The 10,916-nt window shown below is 42.8% G+C and overlaps 1 protein-coding gene across 1 annotated transcript; it reads right to left on the bottom strand.

Annotated features, from left to right (window-relative positions):
• Positions 1–346: 346 nt before the first annotated feature.
• On the bottom strand, positions 347–1,485 carry LOC136473561 (fasciclin-like arabinogalactan protein 3). The gene has a single exon (XM_066471203.1). The coding sequence runs from the start codon at positions 1,466–1,468 to the stop codon at positions 683–685; it is 786 nt and encodes a 261-aa protein (XP_066327300.1). The 5' UTR covers positions 1,469–1,485; the 3' UTR covers positions 347–682.
• Positions 1,486–10,916: the final 9,431 nt, after the last annotated feature.

The raw sequence follows: 10,916 nt of genomic DNA, 5'->3' as shown, positions 1-10,916 counted from the left end.
GGTATTTCTTTTATTTGGTCCATCATATGAAGCTATTTTCCCAAACACTTTTTTTTTGTCAAAACAGCTTAGCTTCTAAAAAAAACTGCTTGTGAAGCTGTTTTAAAAAATACTAGCTTCACTGGTGAAGCTAACCTGTGCCGAACGGGGCCATAACATATGAATGTTGAAATATTTGAAATTGATACTAACAAGCAATGAATTGTTGCACTAATTCTGCCGGCTTCCCCTGGCCTCATCAGATAGGCATATGGCCAACATCATGGAAGCATATAGAAAACATAAATTAATCCTCTCAGTCCTAATAATTGTGATGGAAGGGTGAATGGCAGGTAGACATGTCAAACTTTGTTTATATTATACGAAGAAAAAGCGGAGTACATATTAATATACCACTGCGAATCATTATAACTGACTATATAAACCATGGAAATGAACTGATTTATACTCCCACCTTTTGCTGGCAGTAAATTGGTGCTGTAAAATCTCTCCCACATGGAACTGGAAAGTACAAGCAAGCCAGAAAATATGAACGGGCCATCATGCCACGGTGCTACCAGGTAGTAGAACTCTGGAGCATGGGCGCATGGCAATCTCCATTGACGATGCCATTCTATCACCAGTTCAACAACGCGTGCGCGCAGACACGACGGCGGGCCGGCCGGCAGCAGCCAACACGCGACTAATAAGGTGCGGGGCTTGGAGCTGACTCGGACCCGGTATCCTTAGACGACACTTTACCCGACACTCCTTCGCCGGGCTTGCGGACGACCATCTTGGAATCCTCAAGCCCCGCCGCTGACGGCTTGATCTTGCCCTTACCACCCTTGCCGCGGCGCCCGGGCGCCGCGACTGTGGAGGTCATGAACCCGGCCGGCAAAATGGGCTCGCTGACCTCCATGATGGACACGGAGTAAGGGCGCGCTGCGACGACCTTGACGAGCTTGGCCACGCAGGAGGCGCCGGGCGCGCCAAAGTACATCTGCCCGTCGTCGGCCCTGGAGTAGTTGAGGACGCCGAGTTTCTTGTCGGTGTTGGAGAGCAGCGTGGGGAGGATGGCAGTGCGCGTCTTCATCTCGTCCAGCTTGATGGGGTCGAAGTAACTGAGAAGGACGTGGTTCGCGACCGCCGGCCCCAGCTTATCATCGGGCAGCGACGCCAGGGACTTGACCAATTTGTTGGGGACGACCAGCAGCGTCGCCGCCCGGAGCTGGTTCGCCTCCCCCGCAACCTTGGTTTGCTGCAGGAGCTTCGAGAACGTGGCGTACCTGGGCTTGTCGGCCAGCATCTGGATCACGTCGAAGGCAGCCAGAGCCACCGGCGAGGCCGCGACGAGGAGAAGGATCGCTAGGATCTTGGGAGCCATGGTGGTTTGCAGGGATGACCGGAGACTTACGAAATCGATCAATGCATGACTGAGCTTGGCTATAAAAGCCGGGAGGGTTGCTATATTTGGGCAGGGGGTCATCTCCTCCAAGCATTCTCTTTCTGCTCCTGTATAAGCACCATGGACGCCGTCGGGCGGCTACCCATTTTTGGGCTGGGCATGCGCATTTGGTGGTGCAAAGAAAAAACATAAATTGCGTAAATTTTTGTGGCGTATGTTCTTGAGTCTTTCTTTCTGAAAGCGAGCAACACCAGCTATAGAGAATTGTTTATAGAAAGAAAAAAAAGATAGATAATAAATTAGTCATTTCTCCTCTTCGAAACCACAAATCAATCATCACACTCAGTGTCAATGGGGATTTAATCTGCCAGTTTCCAAGACTCCTGTGTGTTCGAAATAGTATAGACGGTTTCATCTCCATGAAACTTTCATCGTCTCTTTAATTTCTCTTTCTTCATTTATACTATATATACTATGTCGACTTATGTAATGCATATGAAACTCTAATGAAACCACTATTGAGACCGATCTAACACTACCTCGGACCAGCACATTATTGCCGGTTCAAACCCCCATCATTGCCCCAATTTGAACCGGCAATACCAAAATGGCAGTAATGTGCCGGTCCTATCACCATCGGTTCAGAAAAACCGGCAGCGATAACAACCTTTCACTGCCTGTTAGTAACACCAATCGGTAGTGTTAATTCGAGCAATACTGCCAGTTCAGCACAGAAGCCAGCATTGATATACATGTGATCTTTGCCGATTCTAAACTGCAACTGACTAGCTCAGTACTTAAGCTGGCAGTGCTATACATACAATCACTGTCAGCTTGTGTGGTGACCTCGCAGTGCTATAATTTTCCAATATTGTTATTTACTGATTTATTTTATTATTTTTGTGTGGTATGTCTTATTTCCTATGGTCACTAGACTCACATACATCACCAATCCATCAAGATTTATACTATAAATGTTATGGTTACAAGGACAACAAGTACCACAGGTCCACGAATGCTAGACCATACATCCACCTTCGATCCATCTCTATACAAAAAAAATGTTTCTATACTTCGGGCCACATAAAAATGGGGAGAGCTATTTATAACTACCTGAGTTCGTTACAATATAGGCAGTCATTTTCGACCATACGAGTGAGCAGTCATCCAAGCCCTCGAACAGATCCTTGATGCCTTGAGCTGAACCAACTATCAAGAACCTACAAAAAGGAACCTGTAATTATCTCCCGATAGCCAACCCGAATGGATTAAGAGGTATCCTATTGACATCATCAACACCAACTGAACCTCAGAGAGCACCTCAAAATATGGTAACTCAGCCTACAATACCGAGTCAACTAATGACAGAATCAATTGGGCAAATACAGTGATATACCGGACAGTCCACCGGCTCTACCGGACCATCCAGTGGATCTCAGATCAGCAGTTGTGAGTGGGAAATGAGTTGTTTGCCACTTAAGGGAGTGGGACCCACATGTCAGCATGAGTTGGGACACTTCATTAGCAGAAGTTGCACCCTCTCACCCACTCTCTCACCCACCCATCCATTTGCTACTCTCCCCCCCCCCCCCCGCCCTCCCTCTCTCTCTCTACACCCCAAGAATAAGGATGAACCCTAGATCTAGAGAGAGAAAGGATTGGAAGGGAGATTGGAGAAGGAGAAGAAGGGAAGGGATGGAAGCACCAACACCACTTCATGGACACCATCACCATCTTCAACCTTGTTCATGGTGAGCTCAAGAAGAGTAGTTCATATTTCTTGGATTCTCCACCAATTTCTTAAGTTTTGGTTTTGGTGAAGGATTGAAGGATTTCTTGCTGGTGGTGATTCCATCGTATGTAAATAAGTTCAAGAAACCTTCACCTAGCTCAAGCACTCAAGCATCTCATGGATTAATCTTTGACTCATCTTTTGGTGCCTTGCAAGAGGAAGCTCATGAGTGACCAATCTTTTGGATGAAGAAGTAAAAGTGAGGAAAGCTTGGATCTTCAAGTTTTGACATACGATCTCAATCTCAAAGCTAAGGATTCTATCTCAATCTCATGGCTTTATCTTTATGTTCTTGTATCCCTAAGTTTGATCCTAACCTATAGCCAGACTTAGTAAAACAAGCTTCAAACCTAGCTATCTTGAGCCTAGTAATCCACCTAAACTATCCTAGAGATATCTTGCACATGCATAGATCACAACTAAGCACATCTAAGTTTGGAACCCAAGATCACCCAAGAACATAGGTACTGTCAACAGTTTGATGGAGTGTCTGTCATATCAACGTCCGTTAGCTCTAGAAAATCAGGCCACCAGAACCTTATCTTCTATCGACATGAACCAGCGAGGAGTCCGCAGTATCTTGTGGAGTGTTCGCCAATTTATAGAGACCAAAACCCTACAACCTAAGAGCACCTAGTCCTTAGTGGAGCGTCCACGATATCTCACAGAGTGTTCGTTGATTTATAGCCTCAGCAACCCAGAGAACCCGAGACCTCCTAGTTCCTACCGGAGTGTCCGTCACTTCCGACAGAGTGTTCTTCAACCCAACTAGAGTCCAGTCAGAGCCAAGTCACCTCGAAGCCCAACCAGACGGAGTGGCCGCTACCCAGGTCGGAGCGTCCACCAAGTTAGCAGTAAGAGTGAAGTTGTCTAGTAAGCTTACCCAAGAGGTAAACAATACTAGGTTAAGCTTAGTTGCAATAGTGGAGCCACAGTTAGATGTCTCTTCTCAAGTTTCAAAGCAAACCCTTGTCTCTAAGTCCCTGTCGGTTATCTTTAGCCTCAGTCTTTGCTTTCTTTCAGGAGCCGAGTAGCGTGAGGAACATGTGTTGGTTGTCGTCTACAACTTCGAATTCGTTCGAGCGGCAAAACCAGACAGACACCCCACTACTATGAACCCTATTTTGAATACTTATTGTGTTTCATTATGAGTTATGCATTTCATGTAGATTTGGTTAATCAACTTAATGATGTTCACTAAGTTAGAACTACTCACTAATTAATTAGAGCCTTCATTTAATCAATGGGTTTTGTAACACCCTAGGTGTTAGGCTTGCACTTTTGCACTTGCATTGCATGAGCATAATCATCATTCATTCATATATGAGCATAAGCATATGAAGTGTCATCTCAATCACCTTACCTTTGTTACATGTGATGATAGCTATATGCATGTATATGCTTGCTATTGTGTGTGACCAATGCATGAAATGGTTGTGAGGTCACAAAAACACCTTAGACACACTTAGGATGGTACATGGAACAAGTTTGGTATTCATGACTTGGACCAAAACAGCCCCCAAGTCATAGTTAATCTAGAAACTTCCATTTTCATGTTACTACATTGACCAAAGTTGAATTATAGCATAGAGTGTTTGCATGGCAGTGCACCTTTAAGCAAAGTTATAGTACTTGACTAGAGTAACAACTATTATTTTTGGGTTAAGAGCTAATTCAGTGCTTAACATGGTTAAATAGAGCTCACAAGAATCAACAAAATACTGTTTTCAACTTAGAAAAAATTGCTAAGTCTTGAACTGATTTTCAGTTTCAATGTACCATACTTTGAAGCTTTGCAATTTGAAACCCATGATGAATTAGATGTTACTCCCTAAAGCAAAGTTGGAGTTTAAATGTGGCTCTACAACTTTTGCTAATGAAGTTTTTGCAAAGAATGAACAGATTAGGAGATAGAGGTGGATGAACTTGCGCTGTTAGTCGTTTTTTTAGGGTAGATGGCTGCGAATGTCGAGTCATCAGTGGCCGATTGGCCACAGGCCGCGCGCGCCGTGTGGCAGCCGTACACCGGCAATGGCCCGGTCGGTCAAGCCGAAGCGTGCACAAAGGCGTTGCGCCCTTGCTGCTCACTCCACTCACTCGCTCTCACTTCCTCCCTCTCGCTTTACCTTGCCAAAGTAGAACTCCGAGCTCGCTGCGTCACCACCGCTGCTCCACCACAGCCGGTCACCACCGATGTAGCTCCATTAGCCGATTCATCTCAGCCACAACTGCTCTGCCATCACCTCCACCTCCTTGAGCCACCAGCACCACATATCAACCCAAGGTAAAGAGGCATTCTGCTTTGCCATAGCTACCATCACCACCGGAGCGTCGCCGTGCTCTCGGCTCACCCTGGCCCAGCCGGTCCACCACATCCCCTACCTTCCTCTTCTCTGGTCTAGCACCATGCTAGGCTCTAGATGCTCAGGCTAGATCTAGGGTAGACGCTACTGCTTGGTTGCGTAGGAACACATCACCGCTCTCCGCATGGCCGTCGTGGCACTCGAGCTCGCTGTTGCCTAGCTAGCCCATCGCCTCCCTCACGCGCCTTAGGTTGAGTAACCCTAGACCTAGAGGATGGCATGACAGAGACCTACCTTTCATTGTCATCTAGCTAGAACGATGGGGGAACCACCATGCTCCGTGCGCCACCGCGCGGCCATGCACGCGGTCAGAGCTCACCGTCGCCTCACCGGAACCCTAACCCACCCTAGATAGCTTCGTTAGGATTCTGCGAAGCCATAGGGCGCCTCACTAGAGCATGTGATGCTGGAGAACACTAGCGTATCGCTACGCTACCTCCGCTGTCCGCCATTGCTGCTGGTGAGCCATCTCTAGTGAACCCTAGGTCAGTCTTCACCACCAACTGACGCGGCTGGATGAGGGGAACATGTTGGTGTCACCCTCATCGCCGTTGATCTCGCCGTCGATGAGATAGGGCCGGCCGGAGTGCCTCTCCTACCTAGGTATCACTGACGTGTGGGTCCTACGAACCAGCGGGTCCAAGCTGTCAGCGGCTGCATTATGGATTTCAATTTATTCTTTTTCAGAAATATAGGCAAACTTTGAAAATTCATAAGTAGAGTTGTAGATGTCCAAATTAAGTGAACCAAATTTTGTTGGATTCATAATGAAATGTACTATTTCATAAAAATATGAAACCTACTGTTTGGGATGTTTTTCTAGGATAATTAAATTGATACAGATAAGTGCTTTTAAATTGTTTTCAATCTTATAAAATGCATAACTTGAGCTAGGAAAGCGATAAAATTGTGATTCCAATTTTTTTGATCTTGTGTTGACATGCTATAGCTAAGAAAAATACTAAACATATAGTAACCATACTTGGAATATGATCTTCCTATTTAATCTTAAATAATTTCTAGTTACTAGTGAAAATAAATGGGGTAAAAATACATAACTAATGATCATGAAAATTTTTACACAGTGTTATGGTGCTAGGATCAATGTAAGAAAAAATTGAAATCTATTGTTTGACACTTTTCACTAGGCTAAACTATTTTTGCTAAAATAAAACTATGCAACTTGTCATTTTTGTAGAGATGGCTATACTTATCCAAATGACATGAAATTTGCACAATAGACTTTTGGGGACATATGTAGACCACTTTAATTTGTTCATAATTTATTGTGTACTTTGATATATTTTCTTTATTTCACCTTAGTGTCCAAATAAATTAATAAATGTATTTAAATAATTTATTTGGGCTTGACCATCATGTTTTCTAGAGTGTGTATGATGTCTATGAACTGTTGGAACCATTGGCTGTGCCCAAATTTGATTGCTTGTATGCAGTGAAATATTAATTGCTCTATATTTCAATTTTAGTGACTGTTTGGACAGTTTCAGTTGTTAAGTAAATTGTATGGGTAAGATGATGTTTTCTGTGAATCTTGTCAATAACAAAGTTGTAGATAACATACTTATCTTGCTTGTGTCAAATTTTTATGGCCATAGGCTAAATGGTTTGAGAGTTATAGATGTTAGAAGTTGGTCTCCAAAATACTTATTCTCTAGAATTTCTAGATCGATCTGGGAAATTACTTTATTTGACCTTGATAACCATTGAATCATCTTGAGATAACTATAAGGAAGTTGTAGGAAGTTTTATAAGATTTCCATAAAGTCCAAGGTCATAGTATTTGGTTGAGTATAACTTCGGATATAACCAAAATAATTAGTTGTTGTTTATAGTAGGAAATGACCAAGTCAATTGTAGTTGTTTGTCTTATGTGATGCTTGTGTAGATGCTTAGGCTAATTGAGATTAGTTGTTAGCTATAGGTTCTAGGCCTCTTACCGATGATGAACAACTTTACCTTAGGTTGCTAGAACTTGGTGAGTGTATGTTTCTCATATTATAGAAGAGATATGCACCTACTCAGAAAAGATCAACTAGAAGAAAATTATACATCTACTTGGTCAACGAATGTTAGACTTATCACACCTCTTGTGGATAACCATGCTCATGCATATATAATTTATTATATCATCTCATCTCTTATGCATTCATGATACTCATTTGTGCATATGCATGTAATAGGTTCCCCGGAAGGAGTGACCCCACTCGAGTTTGAACCCGAGCATCAGGAGGAGCAACAGGCAGCCTAGGAACAGAAAGTTCAGGTGAAAGGAGGAGTCAACATGGAAGATCTCCCTAAGTGTCCTGACCACCAATCTTCCTTGTTCTTGAAAGGCAAGCCCTAGAGGATTATAAGCCTCCTACGTTTTTACAAATATCACTTGCGTCCTTTATGTTTGATGCATTAAGTTATAGGAGTTGATTGGAAACACTTGCTACATATATTCTCCTTGTCCAGACAAATATATCTTGAATCCTTGGTAGGTCTAGGATCGAATATATGCTTAGCCTTGCTTAGTTCGGTAGAAGTCAGGTGATTTCCTATCACCTAAAAGATATAGGTAGGTAACTGATCACTATTTGCTATAATTGCTATCATACAAATAACCATGTGTTGATGAATAAAAAGGAGACCTGGTGGGATTGTGATAGAGAAGAACAAGGCATGGAGGTCTTGGTGCCTATTTATCCCCGTCTATGTCGGTTAAGGACCGATTCACTGTATGTCCTCATATCATGTTGAAAGTGCGCACACTGGAGGTAGTAAGGATGTGCGGAGAGCCAGTGGCATGAGTCCAAGGGCAGGGCAGGCTTGAACTTCTTGGTAGACTGGTAGAATCTCTGAGGGTGCGACGTGGATCAGACCCGCGATGTTGGTTCCTGAGTTGTACCAAAGGTGACCCGATGCGACCCCGATAGAGGAAGTATGGGTTTGTGTTAGGAATAATTCCCCAGCTAGGTAGGAATTGAGTCAAATTGCCATCTCTCTCGTATAGTGAGAACTTAACTGAGCAGCGGCGATGTAGCATTAATGATGGAACTTGATGGTTATGATGATGCTCAAATTATTAATATATTAGATATGGTTACTAATGCTTGTTAGCTTAATCAAGTGATTGCTCTAGTATAGGTGCTAATCTAGAAATGCTTAATTGAATAGGTATTCAAATTGATGCTAGAGGTACTAAATCTCCAAGTTAGGTTACTTAAGCTTTTATGCAAAATGTTGTCAAGCTAACTCCACCGATAAAGCCTTGCATACACCTTGGTGTCATATTATTTCTGGTTTATGATGGGTAAGTCTGTAACAGAACTGTCCAATTTATAAGAGCATAAGTACAATAGCAAACAATAAGGCAGTCAAACCATCACACTTGAGCCCATATAAATCCGGTAATTCCATCGAGTATCACGAAGGATCTTGATTCAACCAACATACAAGCCAAGATCATACATGATTCAACACAATCAGTCACATGTTACAATAGGGTCACAAATACTTCTCATACTTTAGAGTTCACATAGTTATTACAAACCAAGTTTGAAAGTAGCAGAAGCAACATAGTTCAGAACGACATCAACACTAGTTCAGATATATAGCCAGTTTTCATAGTCATCTCCAACCAGAAGTACAAGGGTGAGATGATATATAGAATGACCATGCCCATGGACCTATTCCTCGTCCACTATAGGAGCAAAGCAGTGCTTATAGTTGTCGTGGTACATCACATTATCTACAATAATGGGAATAAAACCCTGAGTACGAGAAGGTACTCAGCTAGACTTACCCATCATCAACTAAAATACTAAGACACAAAGGAGTATGCATGGCTTTATAAGTAGAGCCGGTAGACATTATTTGCATAAAAGGCATTAATTGTCAAATATCTCATAAATTGTGAATCACCAGTTATTAATCCTATCTCATACTAGATTAGCAACTATCCTATGCCAAACATGTTGGTACCATTAAATCAACATGATAACTACAATGAAGCGTACTCCTGTCAAGTTCTCACTATCTAGGAGAGATGGTGATTCGAATCGATCCTATCTAGCTAGGGAATTATTCCTAACACACACCCATACTCCCTCCATCGGGGTCGCATCAGGTCACCTTTGGTACATCTAAAGTCCAATCGCGGGTAAGACCAGCGCCGCACCCTCAAAGATACTACCAATCTAAAAGGAAGCTCAGGACTCGAACCCACCCTTGGACTCACGCCATTTGCTCTTCACACATTCTTACAACCTCTAGGGTGCGCACTTTAACTGCTCATGTCCTCGGCCTGAGTTGAGCTACTCGGCTTCATGGTCGGAATGACTTATCCGGCCAACTATGTGAGAGGCATGCATTCAACATGACAAGATGACCTCCAATGATCGGTCCTTAAATGACATAGACAGAATCACTATGATTACCACCACATAAGACTTCACCAGGTCTCCATTTGTTCAACATCACTAGGTTATGTTCCACGATAGCACAATATAGCCAACCATGATCAAGTTATCGCCTATGGCTCGTAAGTGATAGAAAATCACCCGACTTCTACCGGTCTAAGCATAGCTAAGCATAAGGAGCATTCCTAGAGTCAAATAGGATTTAGGGTAGATATTTCTGGACAAGGAAAGGTAATATTCAGCAAGTGTTTCCAAACAACTCCAATCACATAATGCATCAAATTGAGTAACTTAGGTGACATTAATAAAATAGGGAGACTTATAATGCTCTAGGGTTGCCTTTCACAAAAGTGGTAGGTTGATGATCTAGGCACTTGGGAAGATGATCAACTCTAGGTTCTCCTTATCCTGGAATCTCCTAGTGCTGCACCTCTTGGCTCTCCCCTTGTGGATCAGCGTCGAGTTCCACCAACATGATCTCCTCGGCTACACCCATTGTATGCATATGCATAAGTAAGTTCCATGAATGCATAAGAAGGATCATGGATGATGTGACATGGGAATATACATGCTGCGATAATGATGTTATGTTACACAATGATAACCATGCTAACTCCTTGTTTGGTTCTTGACTCTTCTGTATCCACTTCCAATATTCTTCACAAGACCATTTCTGAGCTACACATAGTAGTTACAAGTTTAAATCATAACTATAGTTCTACCTATCCAAATACTGTGACCTTGGACTTTATTGAAAGCTTATACAATTTTACACAACTCTTATTTAATCACTAAAAGCTAATTCAAACTATATCCTAACCAAAATAGGCAATTTTTCCAACTCTGTCCAGAAATTCTAGAGAATAAGCATTTCAGGGAGACCAAATTTAAACAACTATAACTCCTAAACCATTTGGCCTATTGCCCTGAAAGTTTGACACAAGATAGAT

Source organism: Miscanthus floridulus, chromosome 8 (assembly GCF_019320115.1).
Source record: "Miscanthus floridulus cultivar M001 chromosome 8, ASM1932011v1, whole genome shotgun sequence".
Classification (NCBI taxonomy): Eukaryota; Viridiplantae; Streptophyta; class Magnoliopsida; order Poales; family Poaceae; genus Miscanthus; species Miscanthus floridulus.
Note: the sequence above shows the minus strand (reverse complement) of the source record. Positions and strands in the feature narration are given on the sequence as shown.